Source organism: Gigantopelta aegis, unplaced genomic scaffold (assembly GCF_016097555.1).
Source record: "Gigantopelta aegis isolate Gae_Host unplaced genomic scaffold, Gae_host_genome ctg3023_pilon_pilon, whole genome shotgun sequence".
NCBI lineage: Eukaryota > Metazoa > Mollusca > Gastropoda > Neomphalida > Peltospiridae > Gigantopelta > Gigantopelta aegis.
Genome location: NW_024533146.1, coordinates 27272 through 46198, shown reverse-complemented (window position 1 = coordinate 46198; position 18927 = coordinate 27272). Strand labels below are relative to the sequence as shown.

Sequence of the window (18927 nt, the reverse complement as noted above, 5' to 3'; positions counted from 1 at the left end):
CGTTGGGTGGAGGGAGTTTACCATGTCCACTAATTGTCCACCTGTGCAAAACGAGTTATAATTGAATCTCAAAGGGGTGTGGTTACTGACCGGTTATTAATTCTGTAGAGAATTAAAATTCAGAACTGCGATATTTTCTTTAGAGGGCGGGGCTCCAGCTGCTGCTATGAAATTAATGATGTTTGGATGGCCACTAAGTTGTTTCTATGGCAAAACAATCAAAATCATGTAATAAATTTATAGTACTTACTAAAAAAAGAATAATTTCTTGTTTTAATAACTTCACATTTTCTGAAGGAACAATTTGACGCTATTAATAAGCAAATTAAATGATTATTAATCATGTAAATTTGTTACTATGGTTACCTCAAAAGCATAATCCATCCACTCCCTAAAAAAGTATTTCTTGTTTTAATAACTTCACATGAAGGAACTTGACGCTATTATACAATAAAAATGAAATGAAATGGTTACCTTAAGAGCACAAACCCATACCCTCCTAATGGTAACAATCCAATACATGTACATATGTACACAGGATTACCTTCAGCGATCACTTTTTTCACTTTTAACTTCATACCATCTCCCAGGTCAACAATTTGTCCCACAAAAGCATTTCCTCCTCCTCCACTACTCTCACCTTCACCTCCACTAAGATAACTCATGGCCGAACGAAAGAAGTCCACCATTTTGACTGTCTAACTCCCAGACCCTATCACCAAAAGTGGTACACACAGTAAATAAACTACAAGTGAATGAATCAGCACTGAAAAGAGATCAGGGCACACCCACCACAAAATACAAAACCACGCCTACGTACCCTGCCCCGCAACCACACCCACAACAAGTCCCACGTGGTAATTCGCATGCCCTGAATATCATGGCTACCAAGTCAGATAGTCTTCCAGAACTGATTTTGGAGATAGTTGCCGAGAGGTCGCTGTTAGATTCTTATCAATATGCTTGTGAATTAGGTAAGAACCATCAAGAAATTGTAGGAGCAGTTAAAAGTCTAGAATCATTGGGTGATGTAAGTTTGTGCAGTTATAATAATATTCATTGATGACATCATCATACAGGTGGTCCACACTGAACAACAGGAGCAGAAACATTGGGAACTAACTGATGAAGGTCGTGAGATTGTTGATCACGGTTCGCACGAGGCGCGTATTTTTAACTCTGTTCCATCAGAAAATGGGATACTGCAATCGGAATTAATAGTAAAAAGGATAAAAATGGATTATCTATTTGTTTCTTCATAGGCAAGTGTACCAAATGCTAAAATAGGATTAGTAAAGCTATGTCTAATGGCTGGCTCAGAATCGACAAGACAGGTGAAGGAGGGCCACGTGTCTTCAGAAAGGTAAATAGTCTACTAGCCCTTCTTAATTAATAATCATAAATTTTGGTGGGGTCATAGCTACCTTTTATCACCAGCTGTGTTCATTGTTAACACATGCAGCTGATATATATGGTAGCCATAGCAATGGCAAACCACACCCCTTGTTATCCTCGTCAGAATATTGGGTTACTAATAAACTCTTTTCTGAGCAAAATGAAGGGAACATCTTATCACAGTGATCTAGGATAGCTACCATTAGTAAGCTCTAGACTAGTGAACATCAGTACTTACCACAGTGACCTAGGATAGTACCATTAGTAAGCTCCAGACTAGTAACATCAATAACTTCCCACAGACTAGGATAGCTACCATTAGTAAACTCTAGACTAGTAAACATCAGTACGTACCATAGTGACCAATCACAACTTAATTTGTTTGTAGGTTCAATCTATTTCGGATACAGTGCAGTTACTATTAATGTCAATGAATTCCAAAAATAATGTATCTGAAGAAAATCTAAAGGACTTGAAGAAAAGAAAGCTGATTACAAATGTGTTAGTGATATATCACTGATCACAATCAATATCATTGATATCAATGATACTACTTGATTTAGGATCATTAAAAGTTTCATCATAACACCTGGACCTGGATTTACTACTACATTCACTCGTCTAAGTACTGAACTGACAGCAGAAATGATTCAAAGGTTCATTTGACAAAACAATCATGTGACAGTCATGTGATGTCTTGTGATATTCTCTAGTGGCTCGTGGAAGACTAGAGAGTTTTAAAAAATATAATTTTGATGCTCTTGGAGCTCCACCTACTTGTGGTCATCTCCATCCTCTCCTCAAAGTACGAACGGAGATACGGCAAATCTTTTTAGAAATGGGGTGTGTGGCTTATTTGAAAGTGGGTGTGTCCTAATATATTTGTTTTTAGTTTTCAGAAATGCCGACAAATAATTTTATTGAAAGTTCATTTTGGAATTTTGATGCTTTATTTTCAACCTCAACAACATCCTGCTAGAGATGCACATGACACTTTCTTTTTAAAGGGTACATACTTTGAATAGAAATTATTTCAATTCTGATAATTAGAACTATACTGATAAATAGATATTTATGTGACATATAGATCCTCAGTTTTCTTATGAGTTTCCAATGGATTATTTGGAACGTGTCAAAACAATGCATCAATATGGCGGACATGGATCCATTGGGCAAGTCTTATCCATTTTTTCTAAGACAGTTTGTCCATTTTACCTAAATCATTAATCCATTTAGCTATCAATATGATTGGAAATTAGAAGAGGCGCAAAAGAATATCCTCCGAACTCACACAACAGCTGTCAGTACTCGAATGCTCTACAAACGAGGACAACAGGTCAGACTTGTTTTATTAACTTGATGAACCAGTTTGACCATCATTATTTATATTATTTGCTGTTTGTAAAGCTGGTCACCTATTACATTGTAGTGATTCAGTGTACGATGAACAGCGACAGAATATGTCCTCTATATTTATACTAGTTAGCGATTTGTATTCGTATCCTAACTGGGTCGGAGTAGAGGGACATAGTCTCGTAGTTCAATAGATATCATCTTGTACACACTATAACGTTGAATAATCTTTTCTTAACTCAATGATGTTCTTTTATAGGAAGAATTTACACCTGTTAAATATTTTTCTATTGATCGAGTATTTCGTAATGAGACTCTGGATGCTACCCATTTAGCTGAGTTTCATCAAATTGAGGCGTGGTCGCTGATTATGATTTAACATTAGGTGATCTAATGGGAGTACTTCATGCCTTCTTTAGTAAAATGGGTAAGCCTTTGACAATGGTAGTATAATTCAGTATAATGATAGTATTCCTCAGGATATTTCAGTATATATCTGTTTATCTCAGTACATTATTGTTGTTCTAGGTATTGAGAGGCTAAAGTTCAAACCAGCTTATAATCCTTATACTGAGCCAGTATGGAAGTTTTTAGTTACCACTCCGGCCTCAAAAAGTGGGTGGAGATTGGTAATTCTGGTGTATTTAGACCAGAAATGTTGATACCAATGGGTCTTCTTCCAAATATGTCTCTGTAATTGCCTGGGGCTCTCTCCTTGAAAGGTGACCTCTCTTAATGGGGACATCCCTTTTAATATTTTTATAATTTATCATATAGACCTACAATGATCAAGTACGGCTTAAATAACATTCGCGAGTTGGTTGGTCACAAAGTTAACTTGGAAATGGTCTATAAAAAACCCGTTATGCCGGTTAGACAAGTAATTAAAACAAGTTTATAGAAATCAACATAATAAATGAATTAATAAATAAAGTGACATATTCTTAATAATTAATATAATTTATTATATTTTAATTGTAATTATTAATTTATTATTGTTTATAATACAAAATAAATGTAAATAACATATAATAGTAATATTATAATTATTTAATTAATTAAAATAAAAAACTAAATACAATTAATAAAGTAATAATTACTATATTTAATTGACTTGACCATCTTACAGTAGAACTTGCAGTTCTTTGGTTTTGGTCTACTCTTTCAATATTTGTTGCTATGGTGATACCACGAGTACTTGTTTTTGATTGGTATTAATTGGTTCCCTTCACTGTTAGGTTGTGGAGATGGTGAGGGAGAAGGTGAGACTTCTACAGAGTCTACTCGGTATCTATGGTAACAAAGTAGAATGTAATCTTTACGTTTCGACTGAATTGAAACGTTAATACTATTTATAGTAACAACTGGTATGACATCACTTAAAGAGAGGATGCCCCTTTAATTATGTAATGTAATTATATACTTACTTTGTTATATTTTTGTTTGTTTTATTAAGTACTTTTTGTACTATCTTTGATATAGTACTTGGTGATAATGTGGGGCATAGTGGGTGGGACTGTAGTGGGTGTGTCCACTGTGCCAGGGATTACAAGAATCTTGGGTACAGATAATGGATCTCCGAGAGCAATGATATTAGAGGGAAGGGAAGGTCTGAAATGGATGAATTATATTGTAATGGTGAGAGATGTAATATGGTCCATGACAATGCTATTATAGTCATATGACAAGAGTATCAGTCACATGACAATGCTATTATAGTCCATTGACAAGAGTATCAGTCACATGGCAATGGTATTATAGTCACATGACAAGAGTATTAGCCACCTGGCAATGGTATTATAGTCACATGAAATGTATTGTGGATACATGACATTGGTATCATTGTCACATGACATTGATATTGTTGTTACATTACAATGCCATTATAGTCACATAAAATGGTATTGTAGGCACATGACATTGTTTATTGTCGTAATTAATGCACCAACTCATAATTATATTAATTAATGGAATTACAATAAGGTATATATCGTTAGCAGACTATTAACAATGTTATTCTATCATTTATAAGGGTTCATGGAATGTATTATTACATGATATAGCATTTCAATAGTATTAATTTGATTATGATATTAACATTCCATTCAATTCACAAACAAGATCACCATGGCAACAAAGTCATTATGTATAAGACAATAGAACCACATTGTTTACATTGTAAGGTTTGTTGTGAGTAAAACATGTACATATATGCACATGCATACATGCACTTGTAGGTTTGTCATAGTAACCTAATTATTATGAGCATAGTTATGTAGGAGGGGTTTAAAAATTTTGACCAAAAAAGGAATAATTGATTATTAGATAATGCAAATTAATTGATGAGGCTCCTATCAGACCGTCTGAGACAGCATATTAAGAATTTCCCATTACACAATAAGTCCATTCCCGATATACAATAATATTAACAGGTAGACGACAGACATTATTAAATTTGTGTCACGTTTCATAGTAATATGATTATCATGTGATAACTTACCCTTCAATATCTTGAGTAGCTGGTATCAATGTCACAGTGTAGCCTCTTTTTTGCAGTCTATGGATGATACTCTTTTTACCGAGTAAATGACCTGTAGAATGGATAAACAGATAGATAGTGTGATATACCATGGAAAGAATGGATATATGAGATGGACAGACAAATGGATGAATGGATAAGGGTAGACGACAGTCTAACGCAAGTTATAAATACCTAACACATTGTTAGTCATTACTAAAACTCATTATGGTTTCATAGTTAAACAAAACAGCCAAGTAACCATGGCAACAAAATACTATTTACATCCTGTGATGTCACTAGTCATGACCATCTAGCTGCTATTGACAAAAGTTATATAACAGAGCACATGACAACTTCAATAAATTTGAAATTGTTAGATTCAAATTTTACTGGAAATATAATTAATTTAATAGTGTTAATTGTTAACACGGCTCTACATTTACCAGCTGTACAACATGATTTGACTTCCAACCTCAAACACTTCCCTCACCTACAACAAAGTCTGTACTATAATCTTGTTAGAAAGATTGTTTCATGTAAAATGTCAACTATGTTGACTAAACCCTCATTTATACCATTTAAGTGTAAATAATATATTTTTAAAGAGTAAAAATAGAAGTTTTGCTCACCAGCTCCTAATGCAAACATGTACGTTGCGTTTCTCTTTTGTTTCAAGAGAGTTCGTACTTTGTTTGTTATTTCTGCGATTTCTTCGAAAGATGACTTGTTTCTCTAAGGAAGTGTTGATATCTGTGAGGATCTGAGCCTCCCAACTTGTCAAGTTTTTGTAGTTTTTGAGTGATTTGGTAGCGGAAGTATTGAGGTACATTGAATTAAACTCAAGAAGTCACCACATTGATAGGTAGCGATATCAGAGTCTGTGTTTGATATAGGACCATCTGTAATGATTCTAAATAATCCAATTGTTTTTTTGTTTAAGCTACAATTACCTGGAGAGAGAGAGAGAGGGGAGAGAGAGAGAGAGAGAAGAAAGAGATTATTAAAGTAAGCATAATGAAATTAAACTATTTATTAATTTCCTTATTCAAAACATTATGTCATTATTGATCAAATTAATAACCTATATACTTCCATCTTTTTCTCAACACAAACTTGGTGTCATTACAAACTGACATACATTACCATAATACAAGTTCCTTGTCATAATCTCATTACAAACTGACATATATTACCATAATAACCTCATCATTGACTATATTGAGTCATTAATGTAAAGATAAGAGTTCCTTTGAGTGCTTGATACATGGACTTGTTCCATTTCATTGTACCATGTTTCATTATGTTCTTGTACACTGTCTGAGTGTCTCTAGCCATTTACATTAAAAGAGGCCAACAAAAAGAGGATAACATGACAGACAGTTGCTATGGCAACATATGTAGTTAACATTTTGTAAACTATTGAAAATGATTGAAGTTTGTTTGATCATATATTACTGTGTCTGCATCCATTATCTGTCCATACCAATAATCCATTCAATAAACCCATCCATTCAATCACAAACCTGAGTGTCATTTAATTTATTGAAAGGTCGACAGTGTTCCTTGAAATTTTCTAAAGGTTAACATCTTTCCCCATACCTTGTGCAGCATTATCAAGAAAAACATCTAATAATGGAGTCATTCTATTTTGGACTGTTTCTCTTGAAAGTGAGCTTAGAAGAAGGAGTAGCCATATTGGCCGTTGTCTTTTCCAGTTAGAGATCATAGCAGAAAACAGTTGATTGCTCTGAATTTTGATAAAACCATTGACCTGTTCCACTTTTTCCCAGCTAACCAACTTGGAAACAATGTTTGGATATTAAGGAGATACCGAACGATTCGCAAGTAAAGATCTCGTGGGAGTACTTCATTAACATATACTCCTTTAGGTAAATACCGACAGTGTGCTAAATCCTTTAATGTATTAGAGTCACTCAACTGAAGCTCTAAACCAAGATTGCTTGCATTGCTGAAAACTGCTTTAACATTATTAGGAATTTTTTGCCACATCTTGTTATAAGGAACATGCAATGTCCCAAACAAATAGATTGGAGGAGTAGTTTCTATTCTCCACAAATATGAATTCTAGCAGAAAAAGAAAGGAATGGTCATGATCATAACTGCAAAATGCTGCAGAATTTTACACCCTATAAGTTCAATTTTTTCTTACTTGTTTTTTGCAGTCATTGGCACAGGAAGAAAGTTGTAGGACAAGCAGCAAAGAGCAGCACGTCAAAGAGACTTGTAAGTGTCGTGACATTCCGTTAGATATTCTTAACACTCCTAAAATGAAAACATCAAGATTAAGTTGCAAATTAGCACATATATTATACAAAAAATAGATAAAAACTAACTTATGCTTAGGTTATAAATGTACTTCAGATAAAGCCTGCTTCTCTCAGCCTCCAAAACAGTTAACTTGACTAACTCGAGTTATGACTTCTTTTATAATACACTTTGTACAACACATCTAATTTGGCTTCTTACAAAAATATTTTCAACAAAGAATCCTATCTAATGCAATGGGTGGCAATGTAATTTGATCTATAAATTAATTTTATTGGTAAATTATCAATTATAACAATAGATCACAGCCATAAGTCTATAATAAGAGGAGACTATTGACAGTATGCAATAATATATTGAGAAAAGCTTATGACTCTCTCTATATATTGGGTGTAGTGATAAAAGAGTTGATGCTAAAGATATATAGGTATAATATATTATTGTATTAAAATAATCATTAATTAAATGTATCATTTCTCTTGTCTAATTGTAACTTGTACAATAGAATATTGTTATTATAATAGAAAGTAGAAATAGAATTTGATAAAGAACAAAAGTGTTTATGTGATGATGATATCTCATTTCTTAGCTCCACCCCCTCGTCCTCCCGCCTGGTTTTCCACACCCGTCCTCTTGGAACACCTGCCAGGAGAGACAAAACAATGAAAACAATTTATTAATTAAATTCTTGAGAACAAAAACATAAATATTTAAAAGAGTTAATGAAAACAAAACTATCAAAATATCTAATTTATATTAAGAGATGGACATATATAACTATTAACAGCATCTCAAATAACATTTTGACATAATTACGTCAGGTATTTCTCACTCCCTCAAACAGCAAAGTACCTATGGTATCGTCATAGTAACTTATCAGACATGTCTGTCATGTGTTGGTGTGTTATAATTAATCCATATTCCGCGTACCTTATGAATAACAGGTGGACAAGAAATACACATGTAATAGATTACAGGCATTGGTTTAGGATGAGGATTGATGGTTTGGAATGAGGATTGTACTAGTTAGGAAGTAGACTTTTGTTTTAGATATAAGAATTAATAGCATAAAAGATTGTGGTCACCAAAGACATGAGACACAATGACACAGACCTGTACATATTTTCTCTCATATTATAATATTTTGTTATATTATAAATAGTTTTTTTTGGAATTATTACAAGTACAATAATGGGAACATGAGAAATATTAAAACAAAAGATATTGAGTAACATAAACAATAATATATTAATAATATTATGTATGAACATATATTTTAACAAAGTCATATTTAAAATATTACATTTGTTATTTCTCCTCATAATATAATTATTATAACACTTACAAATTACAGCTGGAAATACCAAGGTGTGAAATAATAAAAAAAAAACCAAATAAAAAAAAAAAAAAAAAAAAAAAAAAAAAATAAAAAAAAAAAAAAAAAAAAAAATAAAACACATTATCACACATACACACAGCTGTCCATATACAATTTATTACCCCTACCACACCTGGAAACCAATTAAACATACTTAAATGATGTCCACAACTTCAAACAATCAAAGAACAAGTGTTTTAAAAATATTGGCATTAATCTTAAATTCTTAATAAAGAGTGTCCATTGAAGGACAAGTATTGTAAAGGCTTGCTATGTGACGTTGTTTGCAGCTGCTACTTATAAAAACATTTTAATAATGCAACTTAACTAATATGATTATAGGACTTCCTCATTTCAGTGGTTAATTAAAAATCTATATAGGATATTAATATCATTGATAGCAGGAGCCCATAGCCTTGGAAGAAGCATGGAAGTATTGAGGTGTCCATTACAGAGATGTTTCTTGCACATTGAATATAATTAACAGCTACAACTATGAATATTATAGAATGTGTTATATTAAACACATGTTATTATTGACTGTGTAAGCATGTAAGTATGAAAATGTTGGATGCAGTTTGTGTTTGTTGGCATGGCGACAAAATAGTTGAGCATAAACAAGTTTGAAGTGTCACGTAGCACAATGTGGGATGATAAGAGGACTAGTTTATTAACTGTTACACTAATGAATGTAATTAAATAGGTAATTTGTGTTTTGTTTTGGTCAAAGAGGTTACTACATAAGATCGCTTTTTATTTGTTTGTTAGCGATAGTTTGTTCATTGTCTTTTCGTTGCTATTGAAGTAATTATTTTCCAATGTTCTTATATTACAAACAATTATTGCATATTAACCAAATGTTAGTTATAACTAATAGTTTATAAATACTTTAATGAAAACTTCATAAGATTTGAATGAAAACTTATTGAAAACAGCTCTAACTGACACCTGTGTTTGCGTAAAAGTTTTAAACCACAAAAAATGTTTTATATCAATAGTTGTCTCATTTATTACAACTACAATTCCTCCCACTGTACAGGTTAGAGACTTTATTGCTCAACAATTACTAATGTTATCCATACCATCCCAGCTAGTAGGAAGTTATAATTACTGAGATATCATTAAGTCTATTTCAATAAATTTACTACAGAGATTTGTAAAAGACTATGTATTGTTGCTATAGTAACTTGTGTTTTTTTATTTTTTAACACATCAAAACAAGGTGGTCATTACAATTCTTAAAGTTCAGGTGGAAGAGCCCACTCAACTTTCAGCATACTGGCCACTTCAATGGCTATAGAGATAGACATTATGCTTGAAAACAACTCCAAAAAAAAGCATGACTGTCCTTTTAATGAAACATTATCATTTAGATATTGCTTGGTTCAAAGAGAATGGCTTTTGGCAAGTTAAATCCCTTATAATGCTTAGATGTGGTTACTATGACCACAGTGACCATCAAAACAACTCCATATTGTAGAGACCTCAATACACAATAGTACATATGAATATAATATAATATATATGTATTAACAAAACCAGCAGCTGTCCATTAATATCAACTGTACCTGGTCTGCCTCCTCTTCTAGCACCACCACCACCACCACCACCTGATGTAATAACATATGGTCACCATAGTAATGACATGCATAATAAATTTTTAACATAGTTATAGAATTAATCAAACATGTTTTTGTCCTTAAGTGTTTGTGTCATGTTATGACGTACCAGCTTTGGGTCTTGGTTTAAAGGCTTCTTCCTTGACTTTATCAATTACCTATGTAAGAGAGAGTCAAAGGAAAACGAAGGGGTTTTTCTCTCTTTGGAATCAACTTAATTTGGACTTCAAGACATAATTCAATATATGAGTGTGCAACTGTGGATGTGGTATTAATGAACAAACAGTTTGAGTGAATTGATTTGTAGAGCATAAAATGGATATCATATAATACCTCATCAGGAATTCTTAAATATTTTATCATACTCCCTCGAATAAAGCACTCAGGGCATTTTCCAAAATTTGTCTCCATCCTAAATCACAACAAAGTAATCATTAACAAGGTGGTGTGGTCAGAACTACATACCCGTGATGTACAAATGACCTCCTTTAATTGTATATTCATCCAGTTATCACAACTAACCAAATGGCCATTGTATGGTCTCACCATTTTTTTAATTCTACCAGCTGCAAAGAATAAGAATAAACTTAGTATTTGCCAAATAGACAATACAATAGATATCTCTCTCTACATATATATGGGTGCCTCACAGTAGAATACTTAGGGGTTAAATATTTTGTACCTATCTAAATCAATTAATGAGGATGTCCTTTACTTCCATTCACATTCATATCACATGATAATGGGTATATATATCCCACATGTGATATGGGAATTACTTTATAACCACATAGGTCAACTACTAATCACTGTACTTATCACCATAGTTACTATCTACATTACCAACCACAATCACATGGCCATCCAGCTCCCCATTATAATACCCATTTAAACTATTAAGACTACCAATAATTAACAGTAACAATTGTACTAAACAATTAAAAATATGACAATAGTACCTTTAGAATAAAGGTAGGTTGCTTCTTACATAACTTGTTATATAATTAATTGTTCATGTTACTATTTATAGTAACATTATATTTAGGGCATAGTAATTCGTTTATTAATGTAATCATATGATAAGATTAGCAGTGAATGCTGCTGATGACATAATTATAGGTCCAATTAATTTTATGTCGCCAATTTAATAAATTAATCCTGTCTTACCCTGACCCCTGTATTACATTTACGTAATTACCATTGGATTGTCCTGAGCTGCCTTTAATAATGACAATGGTAACTAATACATAAAAAATTAAAAAATAAAATAATATTGATAAAATCACACTCACCATCTTGTTTTGTTAACGTAGTATACGGAGGTCGACGGCAGAATACTAGCTTAGATTTTAGATTTATGCGAGTTACGCAATGACCAAAAGACTTATGGTTCAAAAACATGGAGATCAAACTTCAAAAAAGATAAAACCAGAAACAAAACTAGAATTAAATTCAAACTATTTTGACAGAAATGCTCAACTCTTTTCACAACTGCAAAGTGCTTGGAAGTGAGGATGCCACGTGGGTGGGCGTGGTCAAATTACATTACTCTCTCTCTCTCTCTCCTTTTTTTTTTTTTTACCAATTTCTAGGAATCAAGGACAACAACAGTGTAACCGGTATGTTAATGCCACATCCCATATATTTTAAATATCAATACATATATTTGTAAAGACTTCTATAATATGCTCATTTATAATATTGTTAATGCATATGCTCTTTTTTTAGATTCAGTGCAGCTGTTTCTCAAAACCCTATCTTTGTTGTATGTTGCAAGACTTTATAAAGGAAACCTCTTTTAATAAGTCTGTTCATGAAAGTGAAGCCACTGATTCAGGTTTATCAAAAAAGGAGCGTGGTTATCTCGGGGAGTTAAAAAATGCACTGATGAAGTTAAATTTTTTGATAAAATAATGATCTTTATCAATTTAAGCAGGTGATGACATCATCATGACATCATTAAATATTAGTTGTTATTTTTTAGTCACATGATCTAAAAGACGCTAAATCACAATACATCACTCAATTTAGGTAAGTTATTATCAATTAATTTTGTTATAATAATAATAGAGACTTACTCTATAATGAGAATGTGTTGCCATGGTTACGAGAAATTAACTGGAATTGATTTGTCAGAATGTATCGATATGACTTGTTCAAAGTATGAATATGCAGGTATGTAGCAGGCCTCATTCCAAAACCATTTTAGAGAATAAAAGGATATAGGAATGAGACTGTGATAAATAATAGTAGAGTTATATGCAATCTTATTCCTAAACACATTTAGAATGAAATTGTACGAATGAGACTGGTATAATTACATTGCTACAGTCTCATTTCTAAACCACCTTGGAATGAAAATATAAGAATGAGACTGCCTTATAAATTATATATGTTGTTTCTTTAGACACTTTACTTTGTCATGATGATGAACTAGAAGGAAGACGTGTTGCTTTTAATATATTATCTTACTGATCCAACATGGAGTCATGAAGATGGAGGTAGACATATCGATCTCATGTATAAATAAAGTAATATTATATTTTATTTAGGACATTGGATCTCTATAATACTGATGGTAAGATTTATTTCATGAACTATTTAGTACTTGTGTCTGTTAGATCATGGACAACCAAGTGATATTGCTCAGTCAATAATACCACAATGGAATTCTTTTGCTTTCTTTGAAGTTAACCCTGTCTCCTTTCATCAGGTTTTCTCTTAGTTACCTACTCTCTCTACAGAGCACTTTAAACACTGTCCTAAATAGAAGTGTCCCCAATCCTCAATATAGAGAGATCAAATAATACCCTAGTGTTAGAATGGGACTAGAACAAGTGTTCCGAATATAGAGGATGTATCCTCAATATATGCTACGAGATATCCACTAAACATATGCTATTATTTATTATAGGTCTCTGAGATCTTGTCTGCTGATAAAGTGCGATTGTCTATTAATGGGTGGTTCCATGGTCCACCTGTGCCACGCCCATCTCCTTATAAGGAGACTCTACCTACTGCTTTCACAGCCAGTGGATTTACCAGTTAGCAAAACAAGACTAACAAGTTGTATTATTTAGTTAGTTAGTTAGAGGTGTTGTGTGAATGGGTAAACCCCTTGTATTTGACGTGGAATACAGACTCAAATACGGGAGCATTTTGAGAAGAGTCTCAGATTGAGTTGCCAAACTTTTTACTGGTAAATAAATACTTCATTCTATTAATATATTACATTCTCTAATAGGAAGATAAATATAAATCTCTTTATGAGGTTCTAGATACGACCATTAGTGACAGCTGGGAAAAACAAGGTCCTCCTAATAAACGGTATCTGTTCTATTCATTTATCTCCATCTATTTATTTCCATGCTAGGTCTGTTCATTCTGCACAAAGAGACAAATTGATTTTCGTTGGCTTCAGACTTTCTGACATTTTCTTCTCTCTGATCCTTTCTGTCTTGCTCTCTCACACTTCACTGGTCTCCAACTTCCAGTCATAATCTCAAACTGGATCCCGAACACGAGAATGAATCCGAAACTGAAAGTAACTCTACAGATAACCCAACACCATTTGTTGCTATGGCAACTGGTACCATTGGCAACCAGTTGACTACACATTATTAAGTGATACAGATGTCACTAGTGATTTTCTTGTTGGAACTACGGCTATACTTTGGATCTGATGGTAAGACTTACACGTTATATAGGAGTACTCTCTTACTATATTAGGATGGAGACAAGAGTATGGTGGTTTTTACTTCATATATTACCAAAGGAGAGGATGAAGAGGTTAGGTCATGATGTACAATAGAAGGGCAAACCCCTATCAGGGTATTTAATTGGACTCAAATAGTACTGTACTGTTATTGCTATGACAACACAGTACAATATTTAATGTTTTGCTTATTTCGTTGCTATAGTTACTAACTGTTACACCTCAAAGTAACTCCTTGACTCTAGTTTATAAAGACAGTGACACATTGTCATTCACTAAGTATATTAACCACAGAGCTGAAGTCCCTAGCGACAGTACTTGGTACACCAATAATGACAGTTTATAAAGAGAATACTGTAGATGATTGACATTTAATAAGAACATGTAAGTTAAATCTGTGTGTGTAATATTTTAGATTTATTCATGAAATGATTTGGTAAATGAGTGAGAATAGAGTTAAAAATTGCTGATTTTTGCACCATTTAATTTTGCCAAATTAATTTTTTTACAGAAACTATATTTTTTGAAACAAAACAAAGAGAACAATAACTTACACAATCAAAAAAGATTTTGCGTCATCATTCTTCATATTTATTTACTCTTCTCTTTGACTTGTTATTTTTCATGTATCAAAATAATCATATGTCTATAATAAATATAATATAGCCAGGGGCACTCAGTAAATAGTTTAACTCAATGACAAAAATATCACAACAATGCTAATATTATGAATTGGCAGCATCAATGTTTTCTCAGTGCTAACTGAACGTCGTCTCTACTCATGTTTTAATCTAACACGACGATGTATATCACCTTTCCCCTCGTTCTGCTAGAATGAGGCGAGATGATGCCAGTTGGGAACAGAGAGCAGCTGCTTCAGATGCAGTACAGGGTGGAAAACCTAAAGGGTTTAAAATAGGAAATGTACTGAGTTGTATAATGTTTTATTTATACCTTGTATTTGAAAGAGATCTCTTAGCTGTGTGGTAACCTAGCAACAAGAAAATTAGAATAAAATTTTTATTATTAATAATTATGACTAATAAAATAAAATATGTAAAAAGTTTCAAAAACTTGGGATCTTTATTAAAGATAATAAAATATATTGTATATCGTCAATAAATGACAATGTAGATATTATATTATACACACTTACTTCTTTTAAAGTTGTCTCTTCCCATTCCAGTCCGTTTACTCTCGACTAAGATGGCTTGAAGAACAATTTCTGATTAAAAGAAGCATTTTTCCTAATCGAAAAAAACAACCAGTTATTGTCATAGGATATTCATATTGTACAACTTACTTGACTGCCATTATCATTGGTGATGAAAACATCTCCTGGGTGGCATCGTTAACATCCATCATCCCACTAACCGAGAAGCATGCCCACTTTTCTCCTGAGCAATCTCAGTGGCTCGTCGACATATATCAAGTGCCCGCCTTGCATCACCAGAGACACCTGCGACCTTTCTAGCTGCTAATAGGATAGCGTCATGTTCAAATACTTTCAGATTGAGCATTCTTGAAGAGACAATTTCTTGCAACTGTTTAAATGTGTAGGGCTGAAATATTAGACGAGTAAACCCCTAATATAATGAAGTAATAATTAAGTGGTAATTAACGAGGTGAGGTAACTTACAAGTCGACTTGACACTCTGTTCATCATGATTCTCTCTGGCAAGTCCATTGTGTTAGCTACTGCTAAAACCACTAGTTTAGCTTGTGGACGAGTTGGCCATGTCAAACAGGTTATACAGGATTGACTGCTTTCGTGTCCATAGCATATCAAGCTGTGAGAAATGAAGGAAATATTTTAGTGATGTTGTGTGAACTTACTCATCATCTGCTAAGATGACAACACTTTTTCTTTTGGTCTTTTTTTTAGAAGCAATAGAAGAGAAATAATTTTCTAAAATCGATGCAGCTCTGTTTGTGATGTTTTTTCACCTGTCAGTTGCTATAAAAGAATAAATGGTCATCATCAAACATCATTACTTCCCAGTGACCTAGGATAGCTACCATTAGTAAGTTCTAGACTAGTAACATCAGTACTTACCCTGGTGACCTAGGACCTAAGCTTAGACTAGCATCCTTACTTAGTGACCTCAGGATAGCTTTAACTCTAGACTAGTAACATCAGTACTTACCACAGTGACCTAGGATAGCTACATTAGTAAGCTCTAGACTAGTAAACATCAGTACTACCACAGTGACCTAGGATAGCTACCATTAGTAAGCTCTAGACTAGTAAACATCAGTACTTACCAGTGTGACCTAGGATAGCTATCCCATTAGAGCTCTAGACTAGTAAACATCAGTACTACCCCATGGTGACCTAGGATAGCTAAGCTCTAGACTAGTAACATCAGTAACTTACCATTGACCTAGAATAGCTACCATTAAAACCTAGACTAGTAAAACATTCGTACTGTACCACAGTGACCTAATAGCTACTATTAGAAGGGCTAGACTATAAACATCAGTACTTACCAGTGTGACCTAGGATAGCTACCATTAGTAAGCTCTAGACTAGTAACATCAGTACTTACCACAGTGAAGTGGATAGCTACCATTATAAGCTCTAGACTAGTAAACATTAACAAACCTTCAAAATAGCTACATAAGCCTGTTTTGGTTCAGTTAATCTCATTCCATTTAATTCAATAAAATGAAACTCAGGTAACTCCCTCCGAGCAGTGGCATTACGAAGATAGCGAACACTTCATGCACAGTTGCTGTCTTACCAGTTTCCGGGAACACCTGATATATACATGCACTAAAAACAATGGTAATTAAATGGGGTGGAGTTAATGGGTGTGACTTACCCACACCACTTCCATCTAGCAGCTTCCCTTCAATAAACATACATATACTAGCAAATTCATTCTCTCTACAACAGATAGTTTCAGGTACAGCTGAAACATGTAGTCTAAATGAAAAAAAGAGGGGAAAATCATTTTATAAAACATGTAACTTTTACTTTTCTTTTGCTAATTCAAAAGACTTGCTCTTTCTTCTTGCTTGACCAGTTTTTTTAACCTGTCTGACAGGTATTGAAGGAGTGAGGTCTGTTTTCCTAATTCTAGTTTTATGAGGTTTCCTTTTAATAACTTCTTTGACATCACAGATGATTTTAGTTTTTTTCTTGTCCGGAAGAGGGTCCTCCTCCTCTTGTCACTTGACTCCACCCCCTCATGATCACACAGATAATCACTATCATTATCTAACATGTCATGAACCAGATCTAATCGTAGATTTTTACGAACTTGTTTTAATTCTTTTTTACTGTTTATAATAAGGTCATCATTTTCTGGAGTCATTTCATTCAGTTCTTCTGATGACAATGTTTCTATTCAATGATCCACTCTGTTTACGTACAGAGGATAATGAGTTGTGGGTGGAGCCTCTTTTTATGGCCTCATACTTGACTTTGAAGAGCGGGAATGCTGTTGATTGGATAATTTTCCCGGTAGAGACTGCCATTGAAGATTAGATTTAGTGGTACTTCGAGGAGTTTGGGGCATTGACCAACTTACGTACCTTTTTTGGTGGAGATTTAGATACAGTAAGAGGACAAGGTCTTCTGACGCTTTTTCTAATACCATTCTCAGATATGGGTGTGGCAGCAACTGGACTGACAGGTTTGACAAGACTAACTGGGAGTAATGGTACCATCTTTAGTATGAAGGAACCAACGACAAAGAAAGACTCGCTCCCAGAAGAATCATCATTGTTGTTATTAATGCCATCAATAGAAACAGATGCTTTACCTACAATACATTTTGCTGCAACCAAGTCTTTGTTATCAGAATACAGTATCTCATTAGGTGCTATTCTCGGAAGCTGATCTTGTATTTTAGTCCTAAGGTAGCTCTTTGTCTCCTCGGGTCTAAAGTACCATTGGACGCGTGCCTCTTTGTCACCAGTGAAGAGGTTTTTGAAAAAGTCTTGAATTTGACAGATAAAATGTTTGGGAGTTTGAAGGTCCTTGGATGTAGGCGGAGTCACCAATGGAAATGATGACATCATCAATTTGTAACGATCTAATAAAATTTTTTAAGACAAATAAGAAAATAGATACATCTACGTTCATACATCCATTTTAGAATTATGCATCCATTTATACATCTATCAAAGATTCAACTACATATGTCACTTAAACTGTCCATCTATCTATACATAAAACATAATCCATTATAACATTATCTACAGACCACTACACAATACATTATCATACTTGTAATGAATCGCACCATCGCGGATAGTCCCTTCACCAACCAATTATAAATCCTCGGTTGATCACTGTCCTCTTCTTCTCTCTCTCTTTCTTCTTGTAATGCTTGGCATTTTGTATATTATGAACCTCCCCCCTTTAGCCGCCAAAGATCACGTGTAACATAGTATACTGAGCATAAACTCTATAGTCCCCATATCATTTCTGTATTAATTATAGAACATTTCCGTTCATTTCCGTAAATGTATCAACACGTGGATTAATTAAAAAATGGCGTCAACTTATTAAAGTAGCCTGCCAAAATCAACACCCTTTGTAGAGTGTGTTAGTTTGCTCTGCAGTGGAAAGGTCGCCAGGATATCCTTTTTACAAAAGATAGCAGCTTTACTCTAGTCTAAAAGCATACCTAGTAGGTCTCATAGTAGA

At 33.6% G+C, this 18927-nt stretch overlaps 1 protein-coding gene and 1 pseudogene across 1 annotated transcript; both read left to right on the top strand.

Moving 5' to 3' along the window:
• Window positions 1-880: 880 nt before the first annotated feature.
• Window positions 881-3632, top strand: LOC121391858 (annotated as a pseudogene).
• A 9000-nt stretch (window positions 3633-12632) lies between these two features.
• On the top strand, window positions 12633-14613 carry LOC121391857 (prolyl 3-hydroxylase OGFOD1-like). Its single transcript, XM_041523337.1, is given in 9 exon segments — window positions 12633-12727; window positions 12960-13009; window positions 13011-13072; window positions 13105-13130; window positions 13174-13265; window positions 13467-13596; window positions 14282-14304; window positions 14306-14341; window positions 14473-14613. Coding segments are annotated over 9 exon segments (651 nt in total). The 5' UTR covers window positions 12633-12636.
• Window positions 14614-18927: the final 4314 nt, after the last annotated feature.